This window comes from Pongo pygmaeus, chromosome 13, assembly GCF_028885625.2.
Source record: "Pongo pygmaeus isolate AG05252 chromosome 13, NHGRI_mPonPyg2-v2.0_pri, whole genome shotgun sequence".
NCBI lineage: Eukaryota > Metazoa > Chordata > Mammalia > Primates > Hominidae > Pongo > Pongo pygmaeus.
The window spans coordinates 100,849,571-100,867,919 of NC_072386.2; the positions used below are offsets into that span (position 1 = coordinate 100,849,571).

General features: G+C 38.0%; 1 protein-coding gene across 2 annotated transcripts in view; it reads right to left on the reverse strand.

The window, feature by feature from the left end:
• The window catches only part of SVEP1 (sushi, von Willebrand factor type A, EGF and pentraxin domain containing 1), a 205,045-nt gene that overhangs the window by 27,446 nt on the left and 159,250 nt on the right, over positions 1 to 18,349 (reverse strand). For both annotated transcript variants that reach the window (XM_063650280.1, XM_054500630.2), the window contains 4 exons: positions 10,399 to 11,071; positions 5,589 to 8,371; positions 4,176 to 4,401; positions 724 to 879 (listed from right to left, as the gene is read on the reverse strand). In XM_063650280.1, coding sequence (XP_063506350.1) covers positions 724 to 879; positions 4,176 to 4,401; positions 5,589 to 8,371; positions 10,399 to 11,071 — 3,838 coding nt within the window. The remainder of the gene's footprint in view (positions 1 to 723; positions 880 to 4,175; positions 4,402 to 5,588; positions 8,372 to 10,398; positions 11,072 to 18,349) is intronic.

Sequence of the window (18,349 nt, forward strand, 5' to 3'; positions counted from 1 at the left end):
GCATCTCAATGCCAAGGTATATGAGCCCATTGTTTGAGGACATCCTGGCTTTGCATACCTAAATCCTTGTGGTTACCTCTCCATGGTGCCCAGTGGACTTCCCTGTTGCAGAATATGATTACCAGCAAGCCGAAACACAGTTTAAATGGTCAGTTGAAGTCACAGCATCTGTCTTGTGGTTTGCGAACTTACTTTTTTCCTTCCTTATCATGGCTTTCATGTTTTTTGAGACTTATTTTGCTTTTTTTTTTCTTTGAGATGGTCTCACTCTTACCGCCCAGGCTGGAGTGCAGTGGCATGATCTCAGCTTACTGCAACCTACACCTCCCGGGTTCAAGCAGTTCTCCTGCCTCAGTCTCCCAAGTAGCTGGGATTACAGGTGCCCGCCACCATGCACAGCTAATTTTTGTATTTTTAGTAGAGACGGGGTTTCACCATGTTAGCCAGACTGGTCTTGAACTTCTGACCTCAAGGGATCTGCCCACCTCGGCCTCCCAAAGTGCTCGGATTACAGGTGTGAGCCACCGCACCGAGTTTATTTTGCTTTTTAAAACTCTAAGTTGCCTTAAATATTTCTTGGAAAATGTTAGAGTATAAGAGAACAAAGTATAATAGAATCTTTTGAGACCAAAGTCAGTAAAACAAATTTGTGCTAATACTGAAAGTATCCCCAAGTATATTGGAAAAACAAATTAATTCTAGTTAAACAATTTGTTCGCTTACCTCTAGTTCATAGCCAGGCTCACACTGATAAATAATTGTGCTTTCAAAGGTGTATTTACTGCCAACCACAAATCCATGTTCTGGACTTTCAGGTTTTCCACAAGAAACTGGACTGCAAGATTCATCAGAAAATGGTGGCCCCCAGGTTCCATCAAGCTAAGTGACAAATAACAAAATGTAAGTTATGTTTAGAAGTTAATACATACGAATGAAGAAATTTGCAAATATTGGTTATTTGCAGAATAATCTCCAAAATGATAGTCAAAAGCACCTAGAGTTTGGTCCTACTTTTGCTACTTATTATCTGTGGGCTTAAAAAACACTTTAATTGTTAGATGGCCTTAATAGTCACCCATAGACAATTTTAGACATTTCTTAAGCCCATAAAACAGGCATTTTCTTCCTAATAGAATCTATTCAAAAATCACAAACAACAAGAAATATATTTTCATTATAATGCATGAGAACTGGAGGTTAATACAAATATTCTATGACTTACATGAATGCACTCTTAAATTTCATGATTCTATATTTTATAATAGTTTATGAGAAACAGCAAATTTTAGGCATACTACTCAAAGTTCAAGAAAATCAGCTTCCTTTTCTCCATTCCAACGAGAATACTTGAAAACATTTTATCACATATTTTTGAAGGGGTCACATAGAAAAAAATTGATATATATATAAAATTTCATATCTATAAAGAAATCAATAATGATGAAAATAAATTTTATAAAGAAATCCTTAATGATTAAAATAAAAATAACCAAAATAAATTCCAGATATAGCAAAAGAAAACAATAATATGTAGCTTTTAACAGTTATTAGTGTTATAATTACCCAGAAAGATTTCTGCAAAAAAAAATTATTAAGGCATTACTTACACTATTGAAAAATTAAATGCAACATATATACTAGGAAAATGGTTAATCTGTTGGGTAAGGTGAGGCACACAGAGATATATCTCTTGAAGATTGTTATTCTATTGCTAATATTTTTCTGTTTTCTTTGTGGAAATATATATGAATTGGATAACAGTTTTAAACAGGATTTGAGGCTAAACCCTCATTCTACATATGAACCAAAAGTAATTTTGTATATATGCCTGCATCGTGATTAACCATTTTCCTAGTATATATGTTGCATTTAATTTTTCAATATTGTAAGTAATGCCTTAATAATTTTTTATTTTGCAGAAATCTTTCTGGGTATTATAACACCAGTAACTGTTAAAAAGCTACATATTATTGTTTTCTTTTGTTATATCTGAAATTTATTTTGGTTATTTTTATTTTAATCATTTATTAATGATTTCTTTTTCTCCAGAGACTTGTGGTGACTCCTTTATCAGAACCAGCTTCTGACTCATTACTTCTGTTCCCATTTATTTTTACTCCTATGTAATTTTACATGAATACTACACTAAGAGTTTTGTAATTCTGTGATATGTTTTAGTTTCTGGAGATACTGGTCCTCTTTCAGTAGTCATTTTTCAAAATTTATATTGATCTCCTTATCCATGTATTTATTTTACGAACTACAGAATCATTTTGTCACATTACAAAATACTCCTAGGTGCTGAACATAGTTTTACACAGTTTATGCTTTTTAACACTTAAAAAGGGTCTATACTACTTTTCAGACCAAAAATTTAAACCAAAACCCAGTTGAGCAAAAGAGGGAGGGTGATACTATGTGTGAAGAAACTAATGAAGGTTGTCAAAAATAAATTATTGACTTTAAAAAAAAAGAGCTTAGTATGTTTTTTAGCCAGTATCACAGAGTCCTCCAGGGCTTACAAGGGGACCCAGTTGTCTACACACCCGACCTGGAGAACAACAATTTGATTCCCTTAATTATGGCAGAACTCTGTGTCAGACAGCTCAGAGTCTTAGACAAAGTTTCCTCTAAAACTTCTTCAGCTCTATATCTAAAAGGGACCATCTGGAACCATACAAATTTTGAGGGCATGGTGTTATTTAACTTGTTCCCCCTGATGTTTCTGCTTTTAGGTTTGACATTGACCAATCATTGAGTATGCATGATTTATAAATGGAAAACTGGGAGAAGGGAATTGTTCTTGAGTCCCTACTATAGGTCAGGCAAGTACTAGCAATTTTATATTACATTAGGTAATTTAATCCTTTCAATTATCACAGATTTACAAATAAAAAAATAAGCTGAAGGAATATAAGGTCATAGAACCTATAAATATTTGAGATGGAATTTAAACAAAAAAGTATGCTTGAAGTGAAAGTCTGCTATACTATGCCACATTCCTCTGCTTTTAAACCCCCAACACCCACCCCAACTCCAGCAAGAGTGTATCAATGACACATTTTTTCTTCTCCAGGTATATCTTATGGAAGTTAGGAGAAGGGGATGGGCTAGGGAAGTCTGCTATCTACCGTGCTGATTCCCTCCCCCCAACCCCCGCTTTTTTTTTTTTTTTTTTTTTTTTTGTGACACGGAGTCTCGCTCTGTTGCCAGGCTGGAGTGCAGTGGTGCAATCTCAGCTCACTGCAACCTCCGCATCCTGGGTTCAAGCAATTCTCCTGTCTCAGCCTCCCGAGTAGCTGGGACTACAGGCATGCGCCACTATGCCCGGCTAACTTTTGTATTTTTAGTAGAGACGGGGTTTCACTGTGTTGGCCAGGATGGTCTCGATCTCTTGACCTTGTGATCCACCCACCTCTGCATCCCAAAGTGTTGGGATTACAGGCGTGAGCCACCGCGCCTGGCCCGATTCCCATTTTCAAACTAAAAGTACCAAAATTAGGTAAAAAAATGTGAAAATATCTATAATAAGATTTCATGACAAATGAATCATAAATCTTATGTGCAAAAGAATGTCTATGCATAGAAATCAGCCATGGGTTATGTTTCCAGATTTAGCGGAAAGACCAAGGTTGTAGAAGCAGGCACTTTCCTCCATTATTTATCTCATTTCTCACCAACAATACAAGATACGTGTAATAATACTTTTTTTTTTTTTAACAAATAAGGAAACCAAAGTTCAGAAATTTTAAGCAACTTTATCTGCTGCTTACAAGTAGCAAATAGCAGAGAAGAGGATTTGACACCAATTATCTGTCTGCTTCTGCAAACTTTTGTCTTTCCACTAAAATTGGAAACATATTGGGCATAGCCCATGGCTGATTTCTACACAAGGACCCTCTTTTAATAAGATTTATGGTTAATTTGTTATAAATATATTGTTATAGAAATCTTAATATTTTACCTAACCTTGGCACTTTCTTAGTTTAAAGCGGGAATACTGCAGAAAAAAAGATACATTTTACTATATTTTCTACCAAGAAATTGCTCAAATCCTTTGAAATGAGTGAAAACTTGAGACTGTTTCTCTTTTTGGATTACTATTATAGATACTGCTTGCTTGGCAATATATGTATATATAGGCGTTACACATTCTAATTAAGACAGAATCTTACCTGACATACTGATATGTTAACTCCCTCAAAGGTATACCCTTCTGCACATGACACAGAAACTTGCCTATTCACACTGAAATCGTCCCCATGAACAAGTATACGTGTTATGTTTTCCGGGAGAGGACATTTTTTAGGACTGCAGGAAATTCTCTCAGGGAACCAGCGACCATCTTTCTGACAGGTGAATGTATCTGTATCTGTATCCATCGTATAACCTTCCAGACATCTGTAATGGAAATGCAAAAATGAGTGCCTTAAAGGAAGTACAATATAGTTTCTGATCTATCCTTGGATTTAGGAAGCTGTTACAAGGCTCAGTAGACATTTTGTGGAACATATTGATTCTACTGTCAGGCGGATGGCATTGCCATGCAAAAACACCAATATAACAATAACAACCAGTTGAGCTGGGTGCGGTTGCTCATGCCTGTAATCCCTGTACTTTGGGAGGCTGAGGCAGGAGGACCACTTGAGTCCAGGAGCTTGAGACTAGTCTGGGCAACATAGTGAGACTTCATCTCTATAAAAAATAAACAAAATTAGCTGGGCATGGTGGCACATGCCTGTAGTCTCAGCTACTTGGGAGGCAGGGGTGGGAGGATTGCTTGAACCAAGGAGGTTGAGGCTGCAGTGAGCCAAGAACATGCCACTGCACTCCAGCCTGGGTGACAGAGCAAGACTTTGTCTCAAAAAACCAAAAAACAAAAAACCAGTAATAACCAGATCAGTTCTCAGTTATCCACATGAAAGGTCAGTCAAGACTAAAATTACTTTAAGTGTTTTTGATGTTATTTACCTTATTGTGGATAATATTATTATTGAATTCATTTTTATTCTATAAACAGCTAACAGTTCAGGAAATTCTAGACAGTCCAAAATGGACTCAGATACAGCATAATTAATATGTATTGTGAATACCTACTTTGTGCCAAGTGCTGTTCTAGGTCCTTTACATAAGATATTTCTTTTAATCCTGATTATTTGGCATGATCATGGCCTGAATTCTTCAGTTTTTTGCCTTATGTCCCCAGTATTTGCATGTGTAAATATAATCACAAAGTTATAATCATAAAGAAATTTACTATCCTGATGTATAAAAAACAGCTTCATGATTCGAGCTCTTCAAGCTAGTTAGAGGATCTTGCTGTTGGTTTCATGAAGCTCAACAGAATATGATAGTCATGATAATTACTTTTTTTCAGACATGTTTCTAATGTATCGATTTATTTTTATACTCAGTGGATTTCTACATAATTGTAGGTAGAATAAAGCCAAGTGTTAAAAGCACCAGTGTTTGGCGAGCAGGTCAGAGATGATGTTTTCTTCCCAATCAGCAAAATTTTTGATCTATCACATTTCATTTTATAATCTTCCTGCCTGCACCCCTTGGAGACTCTAGAGCCATGGTCTTACCTGAGTTTCACTTCACTTTCGTAGGTGTGTGCCTCTCCGGTTGCCACTGCATTGGCGACGGACGGTGGGGACCCACAAGACAAGGGCTCACAGACTGGATAAGGCTGGCTCCATACCCCTTTCTCTGTACAAATCAGATCTGAACTGCCTTGTATGACATATCCAGACCTGCAGCTGTAAGTTATCACATTTTCCTTCCAAGAGCTGCTCTCACTGATGAACGCATTTGGTATCATTGGAACAGAACCACAAGAAGTGTGTTCACAGTGGGGGAACTCAGAGCTCCACTGGCCATTGGCTTCACAGGTGATTTCAGAAAGTCCTAGGAGCTTGAAGCCTTTGAAGCACTGAATCCGGGCTGACTTTCCACAGTCAAAATCTGTCCCATTGACAGTTCCATATTCAATTACTGGTGTGGGACACCTGCAAGGCAGGCAGGAAGGTGAGCTGCCACTCCAGGAGCCATTGGAGAGGCACCTTCTTGATGAATTTCCATGGAGCTTATAACCAGGAAAGCACTGATACTGTATATGGCCCCCATGAATAAAGGAAAAACCATTAGGGAAGCCATGGGCAAGATCTTCAGGAGGTCCACAGTTGACTGGTTTACAGAGAGGAATCTCTGCATCCCAGTTGCCACCTGACTGACAGGTGAGTTTTGGAGCACCGTGCAAGATGTAGCCCTCGTGACAGTGGAATGCCACTTCCTTCATGAAGCCATAGTCCAGGCCTTCCATCACCCCATTGGCCAGTTGTGGTGGGGTGGCACATCTGACAGGCACACAGTCGGGAGTGGCTCCACTCCAACTTCCATTGGCAAGACAAACCCGACTCCTGGCTCCCTCAAGCAAGAACCCTTCATTGCAAGTGTATTCAATCTCTTTTTGGAATGTGTACTCGTCTCCTCTCACCTGGCCATTGGCTGAGACTGGGGGTGAACCACAGTCCACAGGAATGCAAATGGGCTCATCCTCATCCCAGTTTTTGTCATCCTGGCATGTTCTCCTCTCAGTGCCATTCAGCACATATCCGGGGTCACACTCATAGTACAACGTGCTCAGGTATGTGTAGTTGCTTCCTTTGATGGATCCATTTGTGATTGGATTTGGCTTTTTGCATGACATGGCTTCACAGCGTGGGGAAGCACCACTCCACTTTCTGTTCTCTAGACAAAGCCTTAAGTCGGAGCCCACTAGAATGTGTCCAGGTTTACAGCTATACTGCACAGCACTTCCCATGCTAGTCTCTGTAAAACGCAAAAAGCCATTTTCAGGAGCAGTAGGCAGGTCACATTCAATTGAAATGCAGGACGGTGCACTGCCATTCCAAGTTCCATCTTCCTGGCAGATCAGCACAGGGTTCCCAAGAAGTTCATATCCTGGATTACAGGTGTATGAAACCATGGTACCATACAGAAAGTTTGATGAATGTGTAGCAGGAGACTCCTTTGTATTTTCCCCGGTTTTAGCCAAATGATAAGGAGGGTGAGGAGTCAGGTATGGAACTTCCATCATGTCGTCGTCTTGCTCAAAATATCCCTGGTCATCTTTGACTTTAGTACAGTCTCCAAAATCTATATGAGGAGGGAGGCCACAGTCTATGGGCACACATGTTGGGATGGAACTTGACCATCCTGACTCTTCACAGGTCTGCATGGCATGACCAGCCACCTGAAACCCAGGGAAGCAACTGTAGATGATTATGGCACCATAGCTGTAATCTGCACCTTCTACAAAACCATTTTCAATGGGTTGCGGGGAATCACAGTGGATGGCGTTGCACGATGGGGCATCTACATCCCAATCACCTGTCTCTAAACAGGTCAAGGCACTGGGACCTTCGAGCCGAAAGCCTCGGTTGCAAGAGTAGGTAACAGTCTGTCCATAGTGTAGGTCTGTGTAAGAGAATTTGCCATTCAAAATCTCCTTGGGTTTCAGGCACTCAATGGCTTTACATGTTGGTTTTCCTCCAAGCCAGTGACCATTTTCTCCACAAAGGGTGGTAGTATTTCCCACCAATTCAAAGCCTGGCTTGCAGGTATAGAGAGCTGTGCTGAGATAGGCAAGGCCTTGCACATCGATGATTCCATTGGGGATTTCCTCAGGTTGGGGACATTCTACTGGAACACATTCTGGCAGTGGGGAGCTCCAGGTGCCATCAGGTTGGCAGAGAGCGGTAGAATTTCCTCTTAGGAAAAACCCACCCACACAAGAATACTTGACAGTACTTCCAAAATGAAGAGCAGAAGAAGGAACAGGGACACCAAAGGAAATTAGGGGAGGTGGGGTACAAAGAACCATCTTACAAACAGGGAAAGAGTCATTCCAGTGCTGGGATGCCAAGCATTTCAGGACAGAGGAGCCTTGCAGAACATGCCCTTCTTTACAGGAAAATGTCACGACTCCTACCTCGGTGGTCAACTCCTTTAATACTAGCTGGTTTTCCAAGAGGGGCGGCTCTGGGCACTTGGCAGGCATGCACTTTGGATTTGACTTCTTATTCCATTTGCCAGATTTCTGACATGTCCAAGAACTGTCACCAACAAGCTCATAACCCTCATTACAGAAAAACTGAACCTTGGACCCTACTTCAAAGTTTTCTCCTTTCATGAAGCCATTCTGGATCGGGGGAGGTTTTCCACAGTCGAGAGGAACACACATCAGAGGGGATTCACTGTGCCAGTGGCGATTGGCTTGGCAGACAAATACAGGACTTCCGACTGACTTATAGCCCGGGTTACACTGATACCTCACTTCACTCTCAAAGATCCTCCCAGTTGTATGCTGTGCAATAGGAAGAAAGCAAGTGAGTGCGATTTGTATAACAGACAATGGCATTAACTAAATCCTTGGATAGTGAAAAAAAAAAACACTAAAAGGTCTATGTTAAAATGAATCAATTAGGATATAAGCAAATAATGATTTATGGTTTTTCCAATAGGTCCATTCTATTTTTTTTTAATAAGTGAAAATGATAGTAGAAAGTCAAATTAGGCTGGGCATGACGATTCATGCCTACAATCCCAGCACTTTGGGAGGCCGAGGCAGGAGGAACACTTGAGGTTAGGAGTTCGAGGCCAGCCTGGCCAACGTGGTGAAACCTGTACAAAAATTAGCTAGGCATGGTGGTGTGTGCCTGTAATCCCAGCTATTTGGGAAGCTGAGGCAGGAGAATCGCTTGAACCCAGGAGGCAGAGGTTGCAGTGAGCTGAGATTGTGCCACTGCACTCCAGCCTGGGAGACAGAACAAGACTCTGTCTAAAGGGAAGAAAGAAAAAGAGAAAATCAAATTAAGTAATCCCCATTGCAGAAATCTTTACTACAGTGTTGAGCCCATAAAAAGTAAAAGATCAGTAATCTATATATCGATTGGTGAACTGATGAGGCAACACTAAAAATGATAAATTACTCAGTTCAAAAAAAGTCTTTCTGCCCAAAGAAATGCTAGTAAAGAAGCACATAAACAATGAGCATGTATTTGTTAATGTTGTTAGATCATAAATAGGCAAATAAAATATTTTTATGAGTATGTCTTAACATATTTCTTAAAAATTGCTGTTATAACACAATAGAAAATAAAGAATTTTCTATCTTTTAAAACAAAAAATTAATATTCATGATCTCAAAATTCAAACACATGTAATATAACAGGTCATAAACAAATAAAATTACTCATTTTGTTTATGCATTGCTTGTGTGTCTCCCATGCATGTAAGCACCATGCCATTACACATCTAATCTGTGTTGTTAAATGCTAGGTCGCCAATTCTTAGAACTGTACCTGGTACCAAGTAGGAGCTCTAGAAATATTTGTTAAATTAATAAATGAACACCTCTCTACTTACACTCTATACCCTCTTCCAATGAAAAGCTACTAAATCTAAGCAAAAGTCTTAAAAGGCTTTTACTGTTGTTTTGTTATTTTGAATGTAAAGGAGAAAAGGTTGTACCGTGTATATATGTGGGTTTTAAAAAAGTGTTTAATTAGAATATGGTCAATTTCAAATGGCCCTTGATTTGGGGGAATAGATTCTCATTCCTATTTTCTTGGTAGGCTTATTGAGAAGACACACATTAGTGTGAAAGCAGGACATATTTGGGTTGGACTGAACTTTTGTCCATCACAGTGAAATTACCTTTAGGTTTACCAAAACAGAATTGTAAAAACTACATTATTTGGTTTACCCTATCTTTTGTCTAAGCATTTAAAATTATATTTCTCTAGGTCCCATTTAGATCTTGCCTTCTATAAAATAAAGCATATATCCATCCTGAAAAACCTCTATAAAACAAAATATTATATTAAAATTGGTTTATTCTAACTTCCTATTTAGGGCTAAGCTGTTGCCACAAAGCACTTGAAATGCCTATACACTAGTAAAATGCAGAAAGTTATATATTAAAGATTCATAATCATCTTCACTAATTTTTTTTCCAGTCTTCACTACCTGTAGATTTTAGCCATTTCTGTTTTTCAATAATTAATTTGTTCATTGCCCCGCTTCTGAATAGTGGGTTCATCACAGTGGGCTGGCCCTGTAAGTGATGAAAGCCACAGACCATTTGCTAATTAGTCTCTTACCTCCAGAAAGTGATTCACAACCTTAGGCAGATGAATTAATTCATCAAGAGATGAATTAATTATGAAAATGTTAAAAAGATTATCATGATTCTTTGTTAGTGATAATAGTAAATTCCAGTTTCCATGCCTTAGTGAACTTGGCAGTGTTTGGACTCAGTTATTTGTTTTGTTTATGTATCGATGGGCCCTGTGACAAAAGCCATAGACCATTTGCTAATTCGTCTCTTACCTCCAGAAAGCCATTCTCAACCTTAGGTGGTTCACCACAAGATACCGGGTGGCATGTCGGTATAGGACTACTCCACCGCCCTGTGGCTTCGCAGGTGCTCTTCTTTTCCCCTTTGATGTAGAACCCCTTGTTGCAGCTGTAAGCCACCATGGCTCCAAAACTGTAGTTTGATCCACTTGCATAGCCATTCATGATGCTTGGTGGCTCTCCACACCGCACAGGGATGCACTGGATGGACATGGGGGAAGGGTTCCACTGCCCACCTCTCATACATTCAATCTTTGCTGAGGTGTTCAGTACAAAGCCTTCCATGCATTTAAAGCTCACAACTGAGCCAGCTGCAAATTTTGCTTTGCTCACAGATTCCAAGATGCTATAGGAAACCGATGGAGGTTTTTCACAGAAATGAGCTATACAACGGGGCATGTCTTGACCCTCTGGGGGTACCCACTTGCCCTGGGCATTGCAGAGAAGCTGGGAATTGTCTGCTAGGCTGTAACCATCAGAGCAGTAGTAGAATGCAATGTCTCCAAAGAGCCGATGGGCAGTCTCTGGAGAGGCGTGGTCCACATTGGGTGGCTCATCGCAGGAGACAGCCAGGCACTGCTGGTCACTTCTGCTCCACTTGCCGTCGGCCAGGCATTCAATGGTGTCAGGACCAGCAAGAGTATAGCTATGAGATTGGGAAGAAAGAAAGAATAACTAAGCATAATATTTGAGAAAAAGTGTGTGTGTCTTCTTCTTCTGTTTTTATTTTTTAAATCTTTCCCACAATGACTTTAAATTTATCTTTAATATTTCCTGTTTCAATACTGAGCTTATTGATCAAATGACTTTCACTTGAGATATGTCAATACATTGTGATTTTAATGTTTGTTCAGAAACATTTAAATCTTCCCAACAATGACTTTATCTTTAAAATAAAAATCATATTGACTCTTTGAATATTGAGCTTACTGATCAAATGACTTGCATTTGAGATATGTCAATACATTGTGATATTAATATTTGTTCAGAAAGGGAAATGGATTTAAGATTTTTTGCTACTTAAGGAACTCTAAATTGCTATACATTTAAAAAAATTAAATCGAGGAGTAAGCTATATGGTGCTATTTGACTCAAATATGGAATTCTATCTATCTGCCTTTAGATGGTTTTAACTTGATTTTAGCATTTGTCTTTATTGTTTGTTCTTAAGCTATAATGTACAATGCCATATTTAGCCTACATATAGCTCATTGTTATGTACCGACACCTAGAGAATTTTAAAACAGTGATTATAATTTCAGTCTCCAATGTCTCCTAAACCTTTACCCCACGTGGCTAGAGTTAAAAGGTGTCTTCTGCATATGGCTCTGCTATTCAATCAGTATGAATAAATTTTTCTTAGTAATTTCTTTATGCACAGGTGTTTGCCCATATATAATGATGGATTGATGACTTACAAAAATCTAAAATTACTCTCAAGTGCTCTGTCAATGAGACAGAACAAAAGTTTAGGATATGCAGTATTAGAATAATTATATTTGAGTCATGCTTATTTTCATCATTGCTCTCTTACTGAGCAGAAAATTGATGGAGTTTTGAAAAAATCTCTAACACCTGATTAGCTTGTCATTTTGATACAAATGAAGGGTAAGGGAAATAAAATAATTGAGTACCTAGTTTAATCCTGCTTAGACATATTGATTTCTTCATTATAAAAAAATAAAGTGAATGGTGGTTCAGACAGGCTTAGAAACTTGCCTGAAGTTACACAGCTATAAGCAGCAGAATTGGGATCGGAATTTGGTTGATCAGATTCCAACACCTACACCTTTTCCACAGCACTGCTCTCTCTCTCTCTCTCTGTTTTGAAAGTGAAGCAGGTTAGATCATACTTTCTGGGTGTCCTGGGCAAACTGTATTGCAGTGTCACTAATACAAATTATTTGACCCACCCATTAGCAAAGATTAATTCATTAGTTAGCAAATATTTCTCCTGAGATCTCTTTTAGTTTTATAAAGCATCAGCTATTATAGAGAGGTTGAAATTCCTTCATCCTAACTGGCAATATTTATGAAATCTATAAAAGACAGAGAAATCAGGAAAAAAATAACAGTGTATCAGCAGAGCTATAAGCCAGCCACCTTACCTAAGTTCACACATCATGCTATGGACGGAAATGGTCTCAAAATGAATACTCAGACACCCCCAATAGTTGAGTACAGCCCCCAGTTAGGGCCTGCTGCATTTCATTGCTTTAGATAGGCTCAGTTCTTTGTATGAAGATCTGAACTTAGCTTGTAGATGGCTTCTAAGAGAATTCAGGAAGGTATACACAGAAAATATACTAAGAGCATAATTTTATTATTAAAAAATCTATCCTGGTCTGAGTACCTAGATTCTACGATTCTTGTGTAGGATGTGCTTTGGGTAGAAGTTCCCTTTGTTGAGGCTTCTGATGTTTTATAGCACAATTGACATCATGTGCACACTTTGAACCATGCATCATTATTTTCATGAATTCCTTGATGTTGCTAGCATATTTCATTGGCTGAAGTTCACAGACATGGCCTTAGCCATCCCTGATTTATAAGGGTCCATTGTGCCGTCTATAAAATTCTTCATTTCATGGGATCAGCTACTTTGAGGGAGAAGTATCTGCCTCCAGAAGCTTTTAGACTCCTCAAAGTCTCTTGAAAATACAAGAATTTGTGTTTTATAATCTGGCAGCACTTTGTTAGGCCTCTGACTCCTGAGCTTCTGGAAAATCTCCACCAACTACTTATCCCTAATGCAAAATCACAGCAAAGCTGCTCTATGATTTAATGGAAGATCACCACTAAATACATAATTTTTGAATAAATGAATTTAACGTATGCGTTGCTGACATTACCCATAATTTCTTAGGACCTACAATAGCTTTTGATCTGACCTAAGATCTTGACTTTTCTTGATGACTCTCAATTAACATTTAGTTCTTCTTAAATAATTCTTAAAAGACCTGCTATGTGCCAGAGTTACTTCTTTAGTGCACAGATGCAAAGCCAAAAATGAATTTACTTGTTTACACTTCTGTTGTTCTCTTCACCCCATCAACTACCTGGTGTGTTGTAGGTCTCTTCACATCTATGGTGGTTGCTTACGGGAGAAGTGACTGATTCTGAAGAATGGGAAGGGGAGGAAAGGCCTCACAAATAAAATGGCTCTTCAGGGGAGTCATGATTCTTTCATGAAGAAGTGGAAGAGGAATCATTCAAGACAGAAAAGTAGCATTAGCCAATGGGAGTGTGACACAGCCAGGGAACATATTGGGAATTTACAAATAATAAGGAATGGCATACAAGCATCTGGAAAAGCGAGAGGCAAAAACTAGGATCTTGTGTATTTTTTGACTGGGTTACTGTTATGTTTGATGAAGAGGTGGCAGGAATAGATTAACTGTGTCACATCATAAGAAATACATATTTTCTCTCTCCCCCCAGTACCTGACACAGAGCTCCTAAAGCCCTCGTAATTTCCTGAGTGATAGGGATACCACTGCTTTAAATAACTAGGTTACTTATCCCATGAAAATGAGGATAGGAGTTTATTAAAAATAAGTATCTTCTAAAATCGATCAGTTAGTCTTTTAAGATGCTAAAGACAGGGCACATTAGCTCATGCCTGTAATCCCAGCACTTTGGGAGACCGAGGTGGGTGGACCACCTAAGGTCAGTAGTTCGAGACCAGCCTGGCCAATATGGCGAAACCCCGTCTCTACTAAACAATACAAAAATTAGCCGGGCATGGTGGCAGGCGCCTGTAATCCCAGCTACTTGGGAGGCTGAGGCAGGAGAATCACTTGAACCCGGGAGGTGGAGGTTGCAGTGAGCCAAGATTGTGCCATTATACTCCAGCCTGGGCAACAGAGTGAGATTCTGTCTCAAAAAAAAAAAAGATGCTAAAGAAGGGTATGGTTTCCAAATAACAAGGAGAAATTAATTGTTAGCTATTGTGTAGATAGCACTATAACTGGTCTCTGATAAAACTGCTGCACTATTTCATGATGTTAAAAGTCTGAATGTGTGTTAAAATTTACAGGGGACATATTTTACCCACTTATTTTATTAAAGAATCAGAGAAGGATAAAGTTTTCTGCAAAGAATGAGATATGCTCTTTAAATGTTTCCTACAAAAGGAGGAAAAATTGGAACTGGTACAAATCTAAAACGATGGAATATTTAAGTTCTGTGTAGCATTTGGTATTCTCATTCAAGAGGCATTGGGGACACTCTTGCACACATTTACTAAAAACCATGATATACACATGATAAAACAAATTGTTTTACTCTATACTTCCAAGGAATAATAGCCTATCGATTTCACAGTGATGCTTTAGAAGAACACATCGTAGGATAAACTGGCTGGAACAAATTTGCATTTTTCTGGAATCATAACAAAAAATCCCTTGAAAATGGGCAGAATAATTTTCAGATGCAATTTGCAATGATTTGATTGACACACTGGGTAGAAGCTTACTAATGAGCATGTGCCTGGAGAGCTTTATGAGACAGCTCCCAAATGCATTATTAGCTCTTCTGTCTTAGCAAAAGAGCCTTAAAAGAGCAGCCTACTAGATATTTAAACAGCTGCAATTTAATAAGAACAACAGGAAGCATAAGTCAGCATCAATAATTATGTTTTCAATAATCATAAATATTTTTGTCTGAACGTATCTAATAATTGCATTTAGAAGTTTATATTTGAGAAGAATCAAAAGGAAACATTTAATTAGGATTTTAGGGTGGCAATAACCCTTTCTTCCCTCTAAGTTTCTCACCAAGGAGTATAAACATGAGCAGGAAAAGGAAAATGAGAAACAAATGACCACTTACGTATTTGAGCAAACAACTGAAAATCCCCTACGTTTGAGGGTTTTGATAAAAGGTTTAAAAAAGATAAATGTTTTGATAAAAGATGAATTTGGAAGGCCAAGTTTAGGGTAGGACACAGAAATGAGACTTCTTGCTTCTTTCTTTCCCTGGCATTCATTATATCACTTAAGTCTCCTAAAGTCTCTGCGTTTTTGTCCTAAGCTTGAGAGTGGATCTTGCCCTTATAATTCAAGGAAAGGCCAATGAAAAGTACAACACCCGGTATAGGAGGAAAACACAGTGAGACAGATGCAAAAATGTGTATGTACACACAGTAAGCATGTGGCTTATATAAGGCCCAGGAGGCTTACATTGTGTGCAGGGCAATGGTCTGCGGTAGGCAGCCCCAAGGGAGGAGACAGTTAAGAGGGACTGGGGAAGGAAATAAACTTTAATAAGGCCAACAGCATCTTGGGAAGTGGAAGAAGACAGTAAGACAGGTCACATTTTACAAAGGCCATGACTTGAACAGAGTGATGCCATCCTTGACTGGAACAAGACACAGGGCATGTAGACCTATGCCAATCAACTCCGTGGGGGAAAGAAATAGAAAATAAGTAAAGAGAGATAAGATGAGTGCTGACTTCTTGTTCTGCTATACAATAATCTGAAAACCCTCCCTCTATAATACTTGATGAATTATAACAGATATTTTAAATGCATAGCTGAGCTGACAAGAAAGGAAATTTCCATGTGCCAGAAATGAAGAGGAAATTACAAACAGAAAAGTAAACTTGTGAATGGATGCTATGGTTGACCTTGGATTAGACAAAGAAGGGAAGTCGAGATGATAGAAAATATAGCCTCAGAGTTAAAACAGAGAGCAATAGCAGAGTCTGTACCTCACGTGGATTGGAGTTTAGAATTTATGCCATTCACTTTGTATGGAAAATCTTCAAATTGATAAATTAATGTAAAATTAGGTTCTTGGCTGGTGATACTACTGAAACACCTGGTAGAAAAAAAATCTACATACTCAGAAAATAAGGGGTTGCCATAGATAAAACAAGCCCTGTTTACTATAAGGGCACAATCTGAAATTATAACACACACAAACATGTTTTCCATCACAGATGGGTCGGCAGACAGAAAAAACTGCAAGGTTAGAGCACCAATAAGTGAGATAATAGAAAAAAAGTTCTAAAATATAAAAAATAGTATGAAATAAGTATGCCGAAATAAGGACAAAAGAAAGACTCAAAATTCTATTAAAAGTGACTATAAAAAAAGAAATGTTTGAAAAATAGAAATTCTGGAAATAAAAATGTGGAACATAAAAATTAAAAACAACGGACATATTCAAAAACAGACTACAGATACTAGAAGAAAAATCAGTGAACTGGAAGAAATATATGAGGAAATTATCCAAATGTAATTGGTTTTGAAAGAGATGAAAAATGTGAGAGATTAATTAACATGAAAAATAGAATGAAAAGGCCCAACATATATCTAGTAAGACATCCAGAAAGATATAAAAGAGAAAGTGAGAAACAAAATATTTGCAGTGAAAATGACTGAGAATATTCTAAAATTGGTGAAAGATGTAAATTCTCAGATGTAAGAAGTACAATGAGTCCCAAACAAGATGAATGACAATAAATACACCATAGTCATCTCATAGTGAAACACTAAAACAACAAAGACAAGTTTTAAAAAAGTAACCAAAGAGAAAATATATTACTTATACAGAAACAAGAATTTGACCAGAGTTTCTCAATCTCAGCACTACTGACATTGTGGACCAGATACTTCTTAGTTGTGGAGGACTGTTCTGTGCATTGTAGGATATTTAGCATTTTTCCTAGATTCTAACTATCAGATGCTAGTAGCATCTTCCCCCCCAGTTGTGACGACCAAAAATATCTCCAGACATTGCCAGATATCCTTGGAGGGCAATATTGTCCTTGACTGAGGATCACTAAATTAGACTCATAATGGAATTCTCAATAGCAACATTAGAATCATAAGGCAACGGAATAATAGCTTCAAAATACTTACGGAAAAAATTGTCAGTGTAGATTTGTATACTCACCTAAACTGCAATTCAAGAGCAAGGGCAAAATACTATTAGTTTCTGACAGACTGTATAATTCATGACTCTTGCTGGAAAAGATGCAAAGAACATCTTCAGGAAGTAGAAACATGAAACTCAAATGGAAGGAGTGTGATGCAAAAAGAAATAGTGGTGAAAAAATTAACAGACATGTACATAAATATAAATAAGCAGTGACTGCATTTAAAAAATGACTGATTTGGAAAGCTATAAGATAAAAGGGAAGTAAAAAGGTACATAGTGATAAGACATTTAAGATGGGAGTGCTGACAGAATTTAATGCTTTCTAAAGTCTTCAAGTTGTTCAGGAAGAAGGCAGAAATATTAAGTATGATCTTAGGGTATGGAAAAACGTCTTAAACCTGACAAAATAAAAAACCCTAAAGGACTCTAAAGGAAACAGCTGATAAATATGGCTATATTAAAATAAAAAAAAATTCTATGACAAAAGGCACCATAGAGTAAAAAGGAAGCCACAGATAAGCAGAATATCTTTGTAACTCATGTAATAAAAAAGGGATTGGTTTCCTGAAAATATAAGTCAATATGAAAAACAAAATGGGAAAGAGACACAAACAATTCATCCCTAGAATAAGAAATACGCACTTTCAATAACCCTTTGGAAGGTTGTATACCCAGTTAAACTACAATTTGAGAAGTGTTTATGGTCTTAAAGTAATTTTTGGGAAGAAACAATGGGACAACCTTAAACAATGATGAAATTGGAAAGAAGAATCAACTGTGATAAACACCATTGTAGGCAAAGATGTGGAGCTAGGGATGCTCTCTCACACATTACTTTTTAGAGTGTTAACTGATATGGTCACTTCTGGGAGCGTTTGGTACTATCTTGTAAAGTTAAAAATGTGCATCTTCCGTGACTGGACAATTCCAACTCTTCATGTCTAGGTCAGAGATGTTCTTTTATATGTGTGCCAGGAAACATATGCAAGAATGTTTACTTCAGTACTTGTATTCAAACAAAGTAAATAAATTAAC